This window comes from Chrysochloris asiatica, unplaced genomic scaffold, assembly GCF_000296735.1.
Source record: "Chrysochloris asiatica unplaced genomic scaffold, ChrAsi1.0 scaffold00018, whole genome shotgun sequence".
NCBI classification, from domain to species: domain Eukaryota; kingdom Metazoa; phylum Chordata; class Mammalia; order Afrosoricida; family Chrysochloridae; genus Chrysochloris; species Chrysochloris asiatica.
The window spans coordinates 26,311,420-26,331,835 of NW_006408536.1; the positions used below are offsets into that span (position 1 = coordinate 26,311,420).

The following is a 20,416-nucleotide window of genomic DNA, read 5'->3' on the forward strand; positions in this document are numbered from 1 at the left end:
AATAGAAGTGATGCTGAAAATTCATGATAGAATTTTGCAAGAACAGTGACTTCTTCGTTGCAAATTCCTTTTTTTTCTCCACTTAATTTTTTATTTTTGGAGGGTATACATCAAAACATGTAAATAACTTTTTTAAACAACATAAAAGACAACTATACACATGAACCTCACCAGATGGAAAACACAGAAATCAAATTGACTATATCTGTGGAAAGAGACGGTAGAAAAATTCCATATCATCAGCCAACACAAGGCTAGGGGCAGATTGTGGAATAGACCATCAATTGCTCATATGCACGTTCAGGCTGAAGACAATGAAAACAAGTCCATGAGAGCCAAAATATGACCTTAAACATATCCCATCTGAATTTATAAATCACCTGAAGAACAGATTTGATGCATTAAACGCTAAAGACCAAAGACCAGAAGAGTTGTGGGATGGCATCAAGAACATCATACGTGAAGAGAGCAAAAGTATTAAGAAGACAAGAAAGAAGGAAAAGACCAAAATGGATGCCAGAAGAGACTCTGAAACTTGCTCTCCAGCATAGAGATGCTAAAGCAAATGGAAGAAATAAGAAAGTACAAGAGCTGAGTAAAAAATTTCAAAAGGCATCTCGAGAAGACAAAGTCAAATATAATGAGAATGTGCAAAGACCTGGAGTTAGAAAGCCAAAAGGGAAGAACACACTCAGCATTTCTCAAGCTGAGGGAGCTGGAAAAAAAAATTCAAGCCCCTACTTGAAATGTTTAAGGATTCTCTGGGCAAAATACTGAACGATGCAGAAAGCATCAAAAGAAGATGGAAGGAATACACAGAGTCACTGTACCAAAAGAAAATGGTTGATATTAAACCATCTCAAAAGGTGGCATATGATTCAGAGCCAATGATTCTGAAGGAAAAAGTCCAAGGTGCATTGAAGGCATTGGCAAAGAACAGGGCACTGAAATAGGTGGCATACAAATTGAAATCTTTCAACAAACTGATGTGGCACTGGAGGCACTCACTCATTTATGCCAAGAAATTTGGAAGACAGATACCAGGACAACTGACTGGAAGAGAGATCCGTATTTGTGCTCACTCCAAAGAGAGGTGACCCAATGGAATGTGGAAATCATTGGACAATATCATTGATATCCCATGGGAGGAAAATTTTACCAAAGGTAATACAGCCTCAGAAACCCTGTCCAGGGTCGCTATGAGTCGGAACCGATTCCATGGCACATAACAACAACAAATACAGAAACAGCTACAACCATACATTGACAAAGAACTTTCAGAGGTTCCAGCCAGATTCAGAAGACAATGTAAAACAAGGGATATCATTGTTGACATCAGATGGATCTTGGCTAAAAGAAGACAATACTAGAAAGATGTTTACTTGTGCTTTATTGACTATGCAAAGGCTTTTGATTGTGTGGATCATAACAAGCCATGGACGGACAACAGTGCGAAGAATGAGCATTCTGGAACTCTTAATTGTGCTCACGAGGACCAAGAGGCAATTGTTCAGACAGAACAAGGGAACACTGAACGGTTTAAAATCAGGAAAGGTGTGTGTCATGATTATATTTTTCACCCTATTAATTCAATCTATATACTGAGCAAATAATCCGAGAAGCTGGATTATATGAAGAAAAACATGGCATCAGGATTGAAGAAAGAATATGTAGATGATACAATCTTGCTTGCTGAAAGCAAAGAGAACTTAAAATATTTACTGATGAAAATCAAAGACCACAACCTTTGGTATGGGTTTCAACTCAATGTAAAGAAAACAAAAATCCTCACCACTATATCAATAAACAACATCCATATAAATGGAGAAAAGATTGAAGTTGTCAAGGACTTCATTCTTCTTGGATCAACTCTCAACACTCATGGAAGCAGCAGTCAAGAAATCAAATGATGTATTGCATTAAGCAAATCTTCTGCACAAAACCTTTTTAAGGTGTTGAAAAGCAAAAATGTCAACTTGAGGACTAAGGTGCGCCTGACCCAAGCCATGGTATTTTCAATAACCTCATATGCAAGTAAAAGCTGGACAGTGAATGAGGAAGACCGTAGAAGAATTGATGCATTTGAGTTATGGTGTTGGAGGAGAATATTGAAAAGAACAAACAGCTCTGTGTTGGAAGAAGTACAGCCAGCCAAAGTGCTCCTTGGAAGCCTCGAAGGCCAGACTTTGTTTCTTATACTTCTGACGTAGTGTCAGGAGAGACCAGTCCCTGGAGAAGGATATCATATTTCGTAAGGTGGAAGAGAGTCAGGAAAAAGAGAAAGACCCCCAACAAGATGGATTGGCACAGTGGCAGCAGCAATGAGCTCAGGTGTAGCAGCGATCGTGAAGATGGTGCAGAAGTAGGCAGTGTTTTGTTCTGTTGTGCATAGGGTCACTATGAGTCGGTATCGACTCGATGGCATCTAACAACAACAACAACAACAATTCAGATTGGCGCACAGTTTAAATTGTTTGGGACCATGATTGTCCATGGGTTACTGAAATCGCATAAAGTAAAATCACAAATAAGGGGCTACTGGTGTGGTGCTGTGGGTTAATATGCCAGACTGCAAAGCCCTTTGAACTGCAAGGTCAGTGGTTCAAACTCACCAGCTGCTCCTCAGAAACCCTGTACAGGGTCGCTATGGGTCGGAACTGACTCAACAGCCCTCAACAACAACATCTATATTTCCTGGTGTGGCACTGTGGGCTAATGCGTTAGACCGCAAAGTCGTTTGAACTGCAAGGTCGGTGGTTCAAGCTCACCAGCTGCTCCTTGGAAACCCTGTGCAGGGTTGCTATGGGTCAGAATGAACTCGACGGCACTTACCAATAACAACAACATCTGTATTTCCAGAAGTCCTGGTGTGCGCTGGACTACAAGTTTGGTTTGAACCACAAGTTCGAGTGTTCAAACTCACCAGCCGCTCCTCAGAAACCTTATACAGGGTTGCTATGAGTTGGATCCGAGTCGACAGCATTTAACAACAACAGCAACTGTATTTCCAAGTCCTGGTCTGGCACTGTGGGTTAATGCGCTCGACTGCAGAGTCAGTTTGAACTGAAAGGCCAGTGGTTCAATCTCACCAGCCGCTCTTTGGAAACCCTAGACAAGGTTGCTATGAGTCAGAACTGAATCAACTGCACTTAACAATACTAACAACTATATTTCCTGTTTTGCTGCTGGGGCTTAATGCTCTGGACTGCAAAGTCAGTTTGAGCAGCATGGTTGGTGGTCCAAGCTAACTAGCTGCTCCACGGAAACCCTTTACATGGTCGCTATGGGTCAGAACTGACTTGAAGACATTTAAGAACAACAACAACTGTGGTTCTATGTAATCCTGCTCTGGAACTATGGGATAAAGCACTGGACCTCAATGTCTGTTTGAACCACAAAGTCAGCAGTTCAAACTCACCAGCCACTCCTTGGAAACTCTATATACAGTTGCTATGAGTTAGAAAACCAATTTGACGGCACTTAACAACAACAACACTGTATTTCCTTTTCAAGTTGGTGTATTGTAGGATGGTGATTGGGATTTAAGTATATGTAGTACAGACGGTAGGTCATGGTTCAGAAAGTGCCCATTTGCCTCAATGAGCCATTTTGCAGATGATTTTTGGGCTTCTAGAGGGCAGGGAGATGTATGATGCTTCCATGAATGAGCACTGAAGGTAGAGCTGGGGGCGGGGGGGAGGGAAGAAGTAGTCAGCCAGTATGCACTGGGCTAGTCTACACTTTTCAGACTCCATCGTACCTAAGGCACGCTGAGCGAAGACTCAGAAGTGTGCTGGCTGGATGCTTCTAAAGGAAAGATACATCAACCATTCAACTAAATGACAAAATGGCCAGATTCAAAGCAAAAGAGAGGGGGTTTGTTTTTTTATGGTTTAACATAGCGTTGATGGTTAGACACAGGGCATCCTAGGCGTAAGTGAAACGTAATGACCTGGTGTCTTTCCTGAACCTACAAGCCATGTAGTCCATGTTAGTGCTGGGAGGCATGACTTGGATTCCAGAGAACCAGGGCATGAGGGGTGCGGCGGACTGTTCTAGCCTGGTTATAATCAGTGCACATTATTTCCTTTCAGTTGGATATTGACATTTGGGTTCATAACAGCTACACATGTTAAAAATGATGCTAGTTTGTATCCAATAAGAAAAGAAGGAAAACAGGAAATTCTCAAAGACCTCTATTACTGGGTCATCTACAAATAAATTGAAATAGATTTTTAGAATTGAATTGCTCACCCAATAAAAAACGTGATTCATAAATGTTGGATATGCTACTATATTAATTGATTCAATCAGAATGAATCATGCCCTGGATTTTACTTAATTGTCCTGACACAGTAGATAGCAATTAATGTGACGCTCCTTGGTCCCTCCTGCCACTTAAGCAGACAGGGCACATATTACTTTCGATTACCATACAGAGACAAATTCAAGATCGATAATGATTCACAAAGCCTATTTCCATATAAACTGGACCCTACTTCTTAACTTATCTTAGTTAAATTACTTGGAAACCAAAATATTTATTTTTTAAAACTTTCAGAACTTCTGAAAAATTTCTGTCTTGTTTTGGAAAGAAAGAACTGTTTTTTGGTGAAGGTTTAAAAATAGCTATTTTTTCCCAAGTTGGTGCTGTTCCTAATCGGAGCAGTAAAGAATGTGGCATTAATTTGGGAGATAGGTCCTGCCCAGAATATTTTCAGATGATCCCATATATTTATAGTGTACATAAACTCTGTTTGTAGTTCAGGCCTGGTACAGCTCTTTATGGTGGAACTATATATCAGACAATGTTTTATTGTTCTCCAGTCTCTAAGTATGTTACTATTCTATGAGACCTTTGAGGTAATGCTAGACAGGAATGCATTGATAAAAGTTGTAGTTTTGTGTTCTATCAAATAACAGTTGTACTAGTTATCACTATTTAAAGGAGCTCTGGTAGTGTAGTGGTTTTGAGTTGGGCTGTGAACCTCAAGGTCAGCAGTTCGAAACTACCAGCTTTTCCATGGGAGAAAGATGAGGCTTTCTGCTCCCGTAAAGATTTACAGTCTCAGAAACCCTGTACAGGGTCGCTATGGGTCGGAGTGGACTCGACAGCACTTAACAACAACAACAACAACCACTATTTAGATATTCTTAAAGAAGAGAGTCCTGTCATGATGCTGTAAGACAAGCATTCAACCCCAAGGTTGGTGTGAATCTTAAGGTTGGTGGTTCAAGCTCAACAACCTCTCCTTGGAAACCCTACACAGCGTTGCTATGAGTCAGGACAGACTGGAACGTACTTAACAACAACAAAGAAAAGATATTGAGTGTAATCATTGAGTGGTATCTTACTGACAACATAACCAAAAGATCCGCTCAAACTCAGGAGCCACTCCTCTGCAATCCTATACAGGGCCATTATAAGTCAAAAACAACTCAACGGCACTTAACAACACCACCACCATAACAGAAGAATTGTGGGATGGCTTCAAGAACACCATCCAGGAAAAAAATAGAGGCCATTAAGAAGACAAGAAAGAAGGAAAGGACCAAAATGGATGTCAGATGAGATTCTGAAACTAGTTCTCCAACATAGAGATGCTAAAGCAAATGGGGGGGGTGGGGAGATGAGGAAGTTAAAGGACTGAACAGAAAATCTCAAAGGGCAGCTTGAGAAGACAAACTCAAGTATTGTAATGAAATATGCAAACATCTAGAGTTAGAAAACCAAAAGGGAAAAACATGCTCAGCATTTCTCAAAGAACTGAGGCAAAAATTCAAGTCTCGACCTGTAACACTGAAGGATTCTTTGGGCCAAATACACTTATGGAGTGAGGGCAGGATAAGGAGAGGGGTTGGGATTAAGCCATGAGGACCTTTGGCATTGAAAACCTGAGTTGTTCTTAGCTGCCCTAGAATCGGCCCTCAACTCATACCCCTATACAACGGAAGGAGACCATGTCCTGTCCTGTGCCATCCCCATGCGGGGTTGCAGATCCGATCATTGTGGTCCTTTGGGTTTTCATTGAGTGATTTTCAGAAGTAAATTGCCCGGCCTTTCTTCCTAATCTGTCTTAGTCTGGAAGCTCCGCTGAAACCTGTTCATTTGTTGTTGTTGTTAGGCGCTGTCGAGTCAGTTCTGACTCATCGTAACCTTATGCACAACAGAACAAAACACTGCCTGGTCCTCTGCCATCCTCACAGTTGTTATGTTTGAGCCCACTGTTGCTCCCCCTGTGTCAGTCCATCTTGTATTTGCTACCCCTCCACTTTACCAAGCATGATGATGACCTTCTCCAAGCACTGATCCTTCCTGACAACATGTCCAAAGAATGAGAGATGAAGTCTTGCTTCTAAGGAGCATTTTGACTGTGCTTCTTGTCTAACAAGACAGATTTCTTTGTTCTTCTGTCAGTACATGTAGTTGTTGTTAAGTGCCATTGAGTCCATTCCGACCCATAGCGACTCTGTATAGGGTTTCTGAGGAGCAGCGGGTGAGCTTGAACCACCAACCTCGCAGTTCAAATGATCTTGCAGTCTGACACATTAGCCCACCAGGACATGGTAGACAACAATTGATAGCAAAAGGTCCAAGAACGTAGCCAGAAGGGCAGGAAAAATACCAGGATAGTATGTTCAGGATGTCAAGACCACTTCCTTCCGGCAGTGGCCGTTGGGGTTGAAGGCGCTCTGTGACAGGGCAGGACTGGTGAAAAGACTGGATTGAATGACCTTGAATTCAATAGTGTATTTAGACAGAGCTGTTTTAGAATAACAATGGTGGCGACTGCCAGACTGGATGAGATGAAGAGAGAGATTAGGGTGAGAAAAGTTGAGGTCAGAAAGTAAAGGTAACACTTGAGCGAAGGTTCACTGTGGAGAAAGGAGATGCGGGAAACTATTGAAAGATGAGGCTGGATGAAGAGCTATTGATTTCTTTTCAGAAGGAACAGTGTATGTATATTTCATTGCTAAAGAGAGCTTCTGATAGAAGAGGTGAAGGTACCTGGGGTTAGCCTGCTGCTTGGTTTTGTACATAAAGTTTTATTGGAACACAGCCACACCCATGCATTTACATACCATCTAGGGCTGCCTTCTTGCTGCACTGACAGGAGTTGAGTAGTTGCAACAGAGACCCTACCTATGGCCTGCACACAGAACTGTGACTAGAGTAAGGTGAATAAGGCACCTAGGCCACCAAATAGAAGGACATAATCAGTCTGGGTACCAACTCTGAGCAGGGGTGAAAGGCACAGGAAGCAGAAGGTGAGCAGACTCTTGCAGCAGCAGGTCTGCCACCTAGTAATGGAGAATGTCTGGGCATGATAGCAGACGGGAGAAAGAGGATGACCCACAATCTCTTGATCCTACGGTTGATGGGTGAATAGGACTACCAATGAGGAGGACAGGGGAAGCAGTCTCCTTGGGGAACACCATGGCTTTGGACATAACACACATTTGCTGTCTTCAAAACCTATTATTAAATTTATTCTCCAGTGTCAACACATAAAGTCTCAAAGACTCCTTTATCCCCTAGTTGAAGAGCTTTGAGCCTGCAGATCCACAAACATTGCTCCCATCCCTTGGTTTATAAATGCAGAGGAACGATTTGCTCAGTAGACTTGTGTTGTTGTTAAGTGCTGTTGAGTTCATTCCAAGTCATAGGGACCCTACATAGAGTTTCTGAGGAGCTAGCTGGTGGGTTTGAGCTCCCGCCCTTGCAGTTAGCACGCCGGTGTTTATCCTTTAGTGCCACACAACAATCCTATCCCAGAACCCTACCTAAAAATTTATAGAAACCAGGTAAACACTCCCATCGATGCTCAGAGCAAAGAGTGGTCTTCCTTCCTGAAGTTTGTAAGCGTCCTCAAGGAAAATCAACAAGAACCCAAAGAGACCACATCAAAAGTCAACCCCTGAAAGAATAAATAAACACAGCCAGGACAGAAGTCTATTAGAGAGAGAGAGAAATCTGTTGGCATGTCTTCTTCTTGTTGTTGTTGTTGTTGTTAAGTGCCATCGAGTCGGTTCCGACCCATAGCGACCCTGAATAAGATTCCTGAGGAGCAGCTGGTGAGTTTGAACCACCAACCTTGCAGTTCAAATGGCTTTGCAGTCTGGCGCATTAACCTACAGTGCCACACCAGGACTCTTAGATGTGGACAAAAGAGATATAAGAATTTGGAAAGATACGGTGGCTTCCTGTGTTTCCTTTGTTAAATTTGAACTTTTATCCAGCCAAGTATTCAGGGTACAAAGTAAGTGATCTGATATTGCTCCTCTTGCATTGAGTTTCTGGTTTTGCTAGTAGAGAGTATTGGTTCTTGCCACACTATCCATAAAAGTGCAGATAGTTAAGCGCTCTACTACTAACTGAAAGGTTGGTGGTTCAAACACACCCAAAAGCATCTTGGAAAACGGGCCTGGCAATTTGCTTCAGAAAGATCACAGCCTTGAAAATCATGGAGCGGTTCTTCTGTGCACACACATGGGATACCCCTGAATTCAATCACTCCACGGCAACTAACAACAATAGCCCACAGCCCTCAGTCAAAAGAGCAATGCTAAACTCACCAGCTGCTCCTTGGAAACCCTATACAGAGTCGCTCTGAGTCGGAAGCAACTCCACGGCACTTAACAACAGCACCAATGATCATACACAGCTTCTAGTTTGTTGATGGAAAGTAGCTAGCATCCCTTGAAAATCCCCAAATACTAAAGTCTTGATATGCTAAGTCCTGGAAAACTGGCAGAGGCTGAGGTTCAGACTTTTCAAGGACCATTTCTGCTTTTGATGTAGATATATGTGGCCTTGAACTCACACCACATTCATTACCATTGAGTCCAGTCTAACTCAGAGTGACCCTGCAAAGCAAAGTAGAACTGCCCCATAGGGTTTCCAAGGCTGTAACCTACATGGAAAGCAAATGCCACCTCATTTTCCCACCGAGTAGCTGGTGGGTTTGAATCACCAACCTTTTGGTTAGCAGCTGAAGGCTTAACCACTGCACCACCAGGGCTCCCATTGATATTAACAATGTTGCCATGATAGCAAAGACAATGTTTGACTTCCTACTTTGGAAAGTAGCAATTGGGATTGTAAACGCTCATGCGCGGTCATCTCAAGAGCAGATCTTGGTCTCTCCTTGTCTGGAGGAAAGCAGAGTGATGAAAATTGAAGATGCTTGGAAACAGTTAGTCTGGTGGACTAATAATGGACCATGTGAATATCAGTCTCCACAACACTGAGACCAGAACTAGATAGTGCCTGGCCACTGTTACCAATTGCTGTGGAAGAAAGGGATCACATCAGAAGGACCTGGATAGAGTGGAAGAAAATGTGGACCAAAATTCAAACTCATGAAAAAGAGACTATGGCCCTTGGCCACCCTTCAGCCCTGGAACTGAACTCACCCCGTGCCTCAATTTTCAACCAAACCACAGATACGTAGGAAACCCTGGTAGCTTAGTGGGGGCTGTTAACTGCATGGTCGGCGATTCGAATCCACCAGCCACTCCATGGGAGAAAAAGGGAGTATTCTGCATCCGTCGAGATTTACAGCCTCGGAAACCCTATACAGGGTCGCTATGAGCCAGAATGGATTCCACGGCACACAACACAATAGATAGATAGATAGATAGATAGATAGATAGATAGATAGATAGATAGATAGATAGATAGAGGGACAACAACACTAGTGAGATGTGCATAGAATGATCAAAAGGGGTAGCATTTAAGGTCAAAATTCAGTAGGGTTGGGAAAGAAGGGGGAGTGAACACAAGAAACACAGGGAGAAAACAGGATAAGTGATGTTGTGTTGACGGGATTTCAGTGGAGAAGAGACAAAGGGTATGATTTGTGGAATGTAAAACTGATGTTCTGCTCTGTAAACCTTCACTCAATTCACAATAAAACATTTTTTTAAAAAGAGTGGTACATAATAAAAGAAATGAATGCTCAAAAGACCAAAATAAATGTTGGCAGAAAACCTTTTAAAGCTGTTTTCCAGTTGATTTAATGTTAGCTGTTTCTTTTAAAGAACAAACAATCTCAGAATATTTGCCCTTGATCAGGCTGGTTTCATTCATAGGAGCGATGAAAACAAGTACTAGGCGAGATTCCAATTTACTGCTTCTAGTGGGCCTTCTCATTCTGAGTCTAAAAGAAAGAATACATTTAATTCAACTATCAATGCTTTTCCATACGAAGCTAGAATACAGCCAATACAATGCTTTTCAAGCTTGCAATGTATATGTATACAGATTTTCTCAAGAGTTCCAGAAAGCAAGTAACTGCAGGTTCCTCACCAAATAAAGCCAGAGATTTCTGCACGATGCCCAGTTCCCAAAATTGTCCTTCCTTAACAAATTGTATCCGAAGCCTTCTGCTAGACAGTTTGTGTGGAGTTCACTTTTCATGTGCCCAAAAAACATGGCTTGAGTATAGATCACAAAGGTGACAATGCAGGTGGCTGGAGATTGGATATTGGGACGAGGAACACAATGAAAAAAGAGCAGACTTTTTAAACTGCCCCTTCACCTCCCAGACTATCCAACACTTTTATTGGGGACCCCTAAGTGTATCCACTTCACTGAATTTCTATCTGTGGGGACTTCAGCAAGTTCTACCAATGAGGGACTTCAAAAGTTTATGGGGAAATGGGATAGAAAGATAATGGAACTTACTTTTTGAAGTCGCCCCATCATGTAACAGTCTTGTTACACGTCATCTAGGCACTCTGTTGTAATTATTTACATACCTTAATCTTCAGTCCTCTCACTTCTGTTCACATTCTGAACCCCTCAAAAGTGAGGACTGGCCCTTTGTAAGTTTTGTACCCAGCCCCTTGTGTGGCTTGTCAAGATGGCGGTGTTCTTGCGGTTGAGTTGGCTCTTACTCATGGTGACCTTACGTATCAACAGGATGAAATGTTGCACGGTCTCGTGCCATCGTATGCTTCAGTCCATGGTTTGGGCTATTGTGTGAATCCTCTCATGGGGGGTTTCCCTCATTTTCAATGACCCTCCACTTCGCCAAACACGATATTCTTTTCTGTTGATTGGTCTTTCCTAATGACGTGTCCAACGTCAGTGAGCAGAAGTTTTGCCATCCTCATTTCTGGGAGTGTTCTGGTGCTATTTGTTTGAAGACTGATGCTTGTCATGGTCCATAATTGATATTTAAATGCCTATTGTAGAGATCAATGCACGGTTCCCCCATACCTTGTTGTCTCTGGGACCTCTGAATCTTATAAACCAATGACTAATACTTTGTAAAACTCTGCATGTCCATGATGATCATTTATTATTTACCTTTGCCCCCAAAATGTTACATTTCTCCACAAAGTTTCTTGTTGTTGTTAGGTGCCTTCTAATCTATTCTGACTCATAGGGACCCTGTCTAGGGTTTCCAAGGAGTGGCTGGTGAGTTTGAACCGCCGACCTTGCGGTTAACAGTCCAGCGCTGGTCCTATAGCCCCACACGAGGATTCCCTTTAAGATTGACTTGAGACAGCTGAAGAAAAATTAGAGGTCTACATTTCTGAAACGTGTGTTCTTTATGCCTGGTGTTGTTGGTAGGTGCCTGCAAGTCAATTCTGACTCATAGTGACCCTGTGAACAGCTGAAGGTCCTGCACTAGCCTCCCAACCGTGCTTATGTTTGAGTCCATTGTTGCCGTCACTGTCAGTCCAGCTCCTTGAATGTCTTCCTCGTTTCCATCTACCCTCTATGAATACCTACTAGTTTCCTTAATTGAAATGGAAACGTCGTTCACTCTGATAAACACAAATGACAACTCCCGATTTGGGTGGATGGATCAGGACTTGGGAAAACAGTCACTTGATTCTGTGTGTAGGTCTGAAATGTGAATGAAAGTGTGCCCAGGACCAGGCTTCCTCTGAAAGTGAATGTTTGTCTTTCCATTCCAGAATTCATCCCACAGGCCTTTGGAATGCCCTTATCCCAAGTCATTGCCAATGATCGGGCCTATAAACTCAAGCAGGACTTGCAAAAGGATGAGCAGAAGGATGCATCCGATTTTGTGGCTTCTCTTCTCCCGTTTGGAAATAAAAGACAAAACAAAGAACTCTCAAGCAGTAACTCATCTCTCAGCTCAACCTCAGAAACACCAAATGAGTCGACATCCCCTAATACCCCAGAACCGGCTCCTCGAGTCAGAAGAAGGGTGAGTAGGACAATGTTTCCTCTGACATAGATGTTAGGAAAAATTAGGATGATCCTTTGCTCATGTGAAACCAGGAAATGTAGTTCAGGTCCAGGGATCAGACAACAACCCCATTCACCATGACTTTACACTGGGCATATGGCACCTGAAAACCATCTCAAAGTTATTGCGTCCTCCCTTTCCTTTGTTATGACTGTGCCCCTTGATATCCAGAACATTCCACATCACCATTGATCCCCATCTGTTGATATCTTCTGTTGTCTTGACAGACTTTCCCAGTGAATTCTGAGGCTTGAGGGCAGGGACTGGTGTTTGACTAATCTCACCATCCCCAGGCTGAGAACTATATTGGCCAAATGAATTGACTATGTGGGGAGGATCTTTGTAAACAATGAGATTTTTCATTACCCAATGCAAGATTTTTTTTTTTTTCTTTTAATCAAATGGTCCTGTTGTTGTTAGGTGCCATCAAGTTGGTTCTGACTCACGGCAACCTTGTGTTCAACAGAGCCAAACACTGTCGGGTCCTGGGCCATTTTCATAATTGTTGCCATGTTGGAGCTCATTATTGCACCACTGTGTCTGGTCATCTTGATGGTGGTCTTCCTCTTTTTGCTGACTTTACCAAGCATGATGGTTTTCCCCAAGGACTGGCTTTTCCTGATAGCATTGCATGTCCAAAGTTTGTGAAACAAATTCTCACCTTCCTCACTTCTAAGGACCGTTCTGACTGTACTTCTTCCAAGATATATTTGTTTGTTCTTTTGACAGTCCATGATATAGTCAATATTCTTTGTGAACATCAGAATTCAAATGTATCAGCTAGTCTTTGGATTTCCTTATTCATTGTCCAGTTTTGTCATGCATAGGAGATCATTGAAAAGACTTTGTCTCGGGTCAGGCACACCTTAGTTTTCAAAGTGATATCTTTGCATTTGAGCACTTTCAAAGAGATCTTTAGAAACTGATCTGCTCTGTAAACTTTCACCAAGTTCGCAATAAAAATTTTGTTAATATACTTTTTAAATAATTAAAAATCAAGAGTCTTTTGTAGCATATTTGCCCAATGAAAGAAATCATTTATTTTCTTGACTGCTACTTCCAAGGGCTTTGATCTAGGTCAAATAAAATCTTTGACAACTTTAATCTTTTCTCCTCTTGTCATGATGTTGCTTATTGGTCCACTGGTGAGAATTTTTGTTTTCTTTATGTTGAGGTGCAATCTATACTGAAGACTGTAGTCTTTAATCTTCTTCAATAGGTGATTCAAGTTCTGTGCACTTTCAGCAAGCAAGACGGTGTCATCTGCATATCACAGGTTGTTAATGAGTCTTCTTCCAATCCTGATGCCAGTCTTATTCATATAGTCCAGCATCTTGAATTCTTTGCTCATAATTGTCGTTGTTGTGAAGTGCTGTGGAGTCAGTTCCAATTCATAGAGACCCTGTATATAGTTTCCAAGGAGCGGCTGATGAGCTTGAACCACTGACCTTGCGGTTCAAACCGACCTTGCAGTCCAGCACATCAACCCGCAGCGTCACAGATTGAATAGGTATGGTTTAAGGATACAGCCCTGACACACATCTTTCCTGAATTTCAACCACATGATGTCCCCTTGTTCTGTTCTACAACTGCCTCCACCATTAAATATTCTGGAATTTCCATTAATTAGTATGTTATCCATTGTTTTGATCCACACAGTCTGATGCCTTTGCATCGTCAATAAAACACAGGTAAACATCTTTCTGGCATTTTCTGCTTTTAGCCAAGATCCATCTGATGTCAGCATTGATATCCCTGGTTTCATATCCTCTCTGACTCTGACTTGAATTTCTGGCAGTTCCCCGTGCATGTACTGCTACAACCATTTTTTAATCATCTTCAACAAAACTTTATATGCATATGCTATTAATGGTATTGTTCAATACTTCCTACATTTTGTTGAAATGAACATAAATACGGGTCTCTTCCAGTCAGTTGGCCAGGTAGCTAGCTTCCAAATCTCTTGGCATAGATAAGCAAGTGCTTTCAGCACAGCATCAGTTTGTTGAAACATTTCAACTGTTGCTACATCAACTCCTGGAGTCTTGTGTTTTTGCCAATGCCTTCAGGGCAGTTTGAACTTCTTCCTTTAGTACCATTGGTTCTTGATCATTTGTTCCCTCCTGAAATGTTTGTGTCAACTCATTCTTTTTAGTACAGTAACAGTATACTCCTTCCATCTGCTTTTGATGTTTCCTTCATCATTCAATATTTTGCCCATAAATTATTTCAATGTTGTAACTTTGAGGCTTGAATTTTTTTTCCACTTCTGTCAGCTTACAAAATGCCAAATATGGTCCTTCCTGTGGCTTTCAGATCTTTTCACCTTTCAGTATAATACTTGACTTTGTCATCCTGAGCTACCCTTTGAAATCTTCCGTTCAGCTTTTTTACGTCATCAGTTCTTCTGTTCACTTTAGCTACTCTATGTGCAGGAGCAAGTTTGAGTTTCATAAGACTTTCATTTTGGTCTTTCTTTCTTTTTAATGAACCTTTTGCTTTGGGGGTACAATGCCCTAGATATCATTCCATGACTGACCTGGTCTTCTATCATTAGTGTCCATTGTATCAAATCTGTTATTCAGGTGGTCTCTAAATTCAGGTGGAATAGACTCAGGCTTGTACTTTGACTCTCATGGACTTGTTTTGACTTCTTCAGCTTCAACTTGAACTTGCATATGAACAACTGATAGTCTGCTCCACAATTGGGACCTAGCCTTGTTCTGACTGATGTTGAGCTTCCGCATTGTCTGTTTTCACAGATGTAATCGATTTGATTTCTGTGCATTCCATTCAGTTTTTTTGGGGAAAAAAAATGTGTTTGCATTGAATAAGTCCTCGGTTTTTAAAAATTCTATCATGTGATTTCTGGAGTCATTTCTACCACTGAGATGATATTTTCCAGCAATGGATCCTTCTGTTTCCAATTTTTGCATTCCAATCACCAGTAATTATTAAGTAATTTTGCCTACATGTTCAGTTTCAGACTGTAAAAGTTGTTCAGTTTCTTCATCTTCGGCTGTAAGAGAAAAAACAACAACAACAACAACAAAAACCACCCCAGGTGATTTGCTCCAGAAATGATTACAGCCTAGGGAGTCCCATGGGGCAACTCTATCCTGTCACAGGGGGTCACCGCGAGTCGCAGTTGACTGTATGGCACCCATCAAAAACAATGCGTGTATATTTATCTCCTCTTATCAAATTGATATTGTGATACTATGATTCCTTTTGCTGAATGAGTACTATATTCTGGGAATGGTTTTATTATTTGTTTGACATATAGAATTTCAATTCAAGTAAACTGGAGGTTTTCAGGCCAGCTGGTTGGTGATTGGCTGAGTCACTTGATGCACATTGCTAACATGTCCTAGGCCACTAGGACACCCTCTCTACTGCCTTTCCTCCACCAAGAGACCCCAAATATTTGCCTCCTTTAGCCATTGATTACCAGCTTCCCTCAAATCCCAGATACTCCCCTCTGAAAATTCCATTTCTTAAACCCCCTTCAGTGTTCAACTCTTCTCTGAGGTTTAGGGGACCATGGCTACTTATTGAGACTTTGGAGGAACACAGAATGATGGAGCACGTGAGTCTAAATGATGAAATGGTTCTTTCAGGTCATTTTTGGCAATAAAACCGAAAGTCTAAATCTGAGGATTCTGGGAATCTAGGGCTTAGACAGTGGGCTTCCCAGTGCCTCCTCCTCGGCTCCCCCGCCTGCTAGGATGCAAGTAGCCAACTTTGTCTATGTCTTCTCATCTATGGTCAAAGCAGATACGGGGAGTGATCTGCTCCCCACTTCTCTGCCTTCTTGCTTCCTAGCACACCAAATCATCTTCCACCAGCCAGCACCTCATCTCTTTGTGGAGGACTTTCTCTCACCCCTGGAGGCTCCCAGCTCAGCAAGTACTGAGACACTAACACTGCCTCCCTGTCCCAGCCAGTAGCTACCCTTAACCAGGGACTCTTGAAGCAGTGTGTAGATAATATCCAGCACTCTCTCTTCTTGGAGTCCTGATGTGGAGCTGTACGATATGAACTGGACTGCTAACAGCAAAGTCAGCTGTTCAAACCCACCAGTTGTACTTTGGAAATCCTGTGTAGGGTCCCTGTGAATCAGACCAACTTGATGGCACTTAACAACATCTCACTCCTTAGCAGGGCTAGCTCGGAAGTGCAGGCTCTCCACTGACGGGCCCTGAGCTCCTATTGACCAAAATGGTCATTGTTAATGCTCTGTTCATTGGCTGCCTTGCCTTCTCCATTCCCCTACGGGCGTTTCCTGGGACCACTTCCTTCATAAAGTGTTTTATGTTGCTTCTGGGGGAAACCAAACTAAGACAGTCTTATGGAATTTGCCTATTTTCAAATCTGCTTCATACAATCATAGTTGATGTTTTTTATTCACAAGATATTGATGACTGTCTCATTCACTGAGTCTGTGATTTTTTAAAATCTGTGTCTGAAGAAATGAAGTGGTTGGGCCAAAGTATTTTAATGTTATGTTTCCCATCTCTCATCTACTTGGAAAATATTGTCTTTGTTGAAATTGTAGCGGCTATTATTTTACCCTTGTTGTTGTTGTTGTTGTGTGCCGTGGAGTCGGTTCTGACTCATAGCGACCCTACACAGGGTTTCCGAGGCTGTAAATCTTTACGGGAGCAGACCGCCTCATCTTTCTCCCGCAGAACCGCTGGTAGTTTCGAACTGCTAACCTTGCGGCTCGCAGCCCAACTCATAACCACTACGCTACCAGAGCTCCTTAGGCTGTGTTGATTTCCTGACTTTTTCAGAAGGCGTTATTTTCCTCTTTTTAATAACCAAAGAGGACAATCAAATCCAGCAGTATCATTTCAAGAGTGATAAATAGTCGTGAGCAAAAGGATTTCTTGGGCAGCATCTGGGGAAGGTTCTTTTTGAGGTTCTCCGTCTGCACTCTTGCTTCATGCCTGTGTGTAATTTTCAGGGTGCGATGTCAGTGGATTCTATCACCGATCTTGATGACAATCAGTCTCGACTTCTAGAAGCTTTGCAGCTCTCCTTGCCAGCTGAGGCGCAAAACAAAAAAGAAAAAGCCAGAGATAAGAAACTCAGTCTGAATCCTATTTACAGACAGGTCCCCAGGCTGGTGGACAGCTGCTGTCAACATCTAGAAAAGTTTGGTAAGTAACATAATCCACTGGTGATCCCGTACCAAAGATACTCCTTTATTCCAGCCTCAGTCATTTAGCTACCCAATTTCAGTTTGTGTTCATCAGATCAGACTCTGGGCTGAAGTATTCTTTGTGAAGGAAGTTTATGGGTGTAAGTTGTTGCTTAAGAGATTACAAGGCCAGACAAGATTGTAGGGAAAAGCCTATGTCAGACTGCTAAGCCACCAAAATTCTTCAGAAGCGAGTCTGGAGGCCAAGTAATTTGGAGAAAGGGTGGGGGTCTATTGGCTGGATCTGCCCCCGGGTTCCCCTTCAGTCAGAGCAGAGACACATTCATTTTTTTTATACTTGGAGGTTACTCGAATAGACGGTGTTCTTTAAAAAAAAAAAAGACTCCAACTGATTTTAAAAAATGTATTGGAAAACCATTGCTTAAATCAATAGAAAAGACATAGCTTTTGACAATAGGTCTAAGCCATAACCCAATGCCATTGCCATTAAGTTGATTTCAACTCCTAAGGATCCTAAGGACAGAGTAGAACTCCTTTTTAGGGTTTCAGAGACTGTGAATCTCTACAAGAGCAGACAGCCTCACCACCACCCCCCAATCCAGCAACGGGTGTATTTGAACTCTCAATCTTACAGTTAATAGTCCACTTAAACTCTTACGATAGGACACCAACTCCTTCACAATACGTAGCGCTCCTTGGAGGCTAGGATGGCCAAACTTCGTCTCTCAGACTTCGGACATATTGTCAGGAGGGAGCAGTCGCTGGAGAAAGATACCATGTTTGGTAAGGTGGAGGGTCAGAGAAAAAGAGGAAGACCCCCAATGAGATGGACTGGCCAAATGGCAGCATCGATGGACTCAAGCGTGACAACAGTAGTGAGGTTGGCCCAGGATCAGGCAGTGTTTCGTTCTGTTGTGCATAGGGTCACTATGTTTGGTACTGACTTGATGGCACCTAACAACAACAAATTGTATTGTGAAAGACGACCACTTAAAATGTCTTCACCGTGACCCTTCTGGAGACTCAGTTAATACATTGGCTTAAAAATAATGGAAAGACAGTTCTCTAAAAAATCTTCTAAAATTTAGACTTTTGACTCCAGCAAACTGCCATTTCCATAATTGGAATGTGTTTGCTGTAATTTAGCCTGCATTTTACGGACTTGAGAAAAGGTTTAATTGTTGGTTTCCTACAAAAAATTATGTTCCCTGACGAATAAAAGCTTTAGAAAAAGGAAACAGAAAAGCAAAGGAAACTCTGAGAGTTACCATGCCACCTCAACTGATGTTGACATTCTTCTATCTTTCCTTCTAATAAGGACTCCTGATGTCACAGTGGCTACAGCGCTTGGCTGCTAACCAAAAGGTTAGCGGTTCAAACTCACCAGCTGCTCCTTGGGAGAATGATAAAACAGTCTGTACCTATTTACAGCCTTGAAAACCCTATGGAGTAGCTGTACTGTGCCCTATAGGGTGGTTATGATTTGCATTTGACAGCAGCCAAGTTCCTTCTAAGAAAAAATGAAGTTAAATATTTTTTTGAGATCTATCTAAATTTCTTAACTCACTATATATGGAAATGGTAGGACAAGATATGGGCGATTTCAATGTCAAAGAATAATGTGTAGGAAATATTAAGTGGGAAACGTATTTGCTTTGTAAACTTTCACCTAAAAAAATTAAATGTTTTTTTTTTAAAAAGTTAACTTAGGCAGTAAAGAGTTCAGTACTGCAACTGTGGGAATTCATCCTAACGAACAGTAAGAAATAGGAAATGTGTTTATAATATTAAATGTTCCCTAGCAAGACTATAGAGAATGAACTTGAAGCATTTTCAAGAGTTTTGAACGAGAAAAACTTCACCCTTATCACACAAAAATCGAGTGCCAATTTGAATAAGAACTTTTGTGAGAAAAAAACAACAACTCCGTGTTTCTTTTTATTTTTATTTTTTCTTTGCCTCTCCCAGCATGTATTATTCCAGTTTGGAATATAGTGTTTTTGTCAGAATTGTTCAAAACCAGGACACCTGACTTTTGTTTGGAAAAGTTCAAATGCAGCTTCAAGCCTCAAGCCAACAAGATAACCTGGCTAACCTTGAGAGGCCTTAATTCTGCTCTGGGTTCCTGAGGAATTTAGAACAAATGTCTTCAGAAAAACAGAAGACATGTTCAAATAATTCCATCAGCTATTAATCTTGCCCTGTGTAAACCAATGAAGGAAAAAAAAAAAAAAGGAAACCCCAAGTACACACAGTTCCTTTGTAAAACAGTGTTTGTCAGATTTGAATTGAGTACCAGAGAACTTGATCCATGTCAACTGTCTAAACATTTGTCAAAGATCTTCTCACCCTCTCTAAAAATTTGTCTCAGAGAGTTTTTTTTGACCCATGTTTATTCATGTTTAAGGAGTCCTGGTGCCACAGTGGCTAAATCACTCCACTGCTAACCAGAAGGTTGGCGGTTCGAGCCCACCAGCTACTTCATGGGAGAAAGATGTGGCTGTCTATTTTCATAAGGATGAGTTCCTTGGAACCTTCTGAGACAGTTCTTCTCTGTCCCGTAGAGTGGCTATGAGTTGGAATCAACTCATTGACAATAAGATATTCTTGACCACAATCCTCCCCGTCTGTATTTCAACCAAAGGGTTTCTAGACCACAAGGGCAAAATGCCTAAGGAAGTCGTTCATTTCCCAGAAGTGTGCATGCCCAGGAGCACAGACATGAAGATAAAGGAGAAGCTGACCGTATTTAGGCTGGTTTTAGGGTGGGGCCTCCTGCTCATTGTGACTGTCCTGTTTTCTTTACCACCTTTCTAGATCTTGTTTCCATTTCATTTTCTATGAAATGGGCATTCTAGGACAGACACTGCTGTACTCTCATGGCTTTGCCTGATAGATGCCTTAAACCAAGGTTTTGAAATGCCTAGGTTGTCCTCTTTTTGAGGACACTCTGTATAAGATAATAGACTAATACCAGAAACAGGCCTTAGAAGCTGTCTTTAGGCTGCCATTTGTT

At 41.8% G+C, this 20,416-nt stretch overlaps 1 protein-coding gene across 2 annotated transcripts in view; it reads left to right on the plus strand.

Moving 5' to 3' along the window:
- Positions 1-20,416, plus strand: part of ARHGAP6 (Rho GTPase activating protein 6) — a 624,152-nt gene that overhangs the window by 542,856 nt on the left and 60,880 nt on the right. For both annotated transcript variants that reach the window (XM_006835635.1, XM_006835636.1), the window contains exons 4-5: positions 11,935-12,191; positions 17,203-17,398. In XM_006835635.1, coding sequence (XP_006835698.1) covers positions 11,935-12,191; positions 17,203-17,398 — 453 coding nt within the window. The remainder of the gene's footprint in view (positions 1-11,934; positions 12,192-17,202; positions 17,399-20,416) is intronic.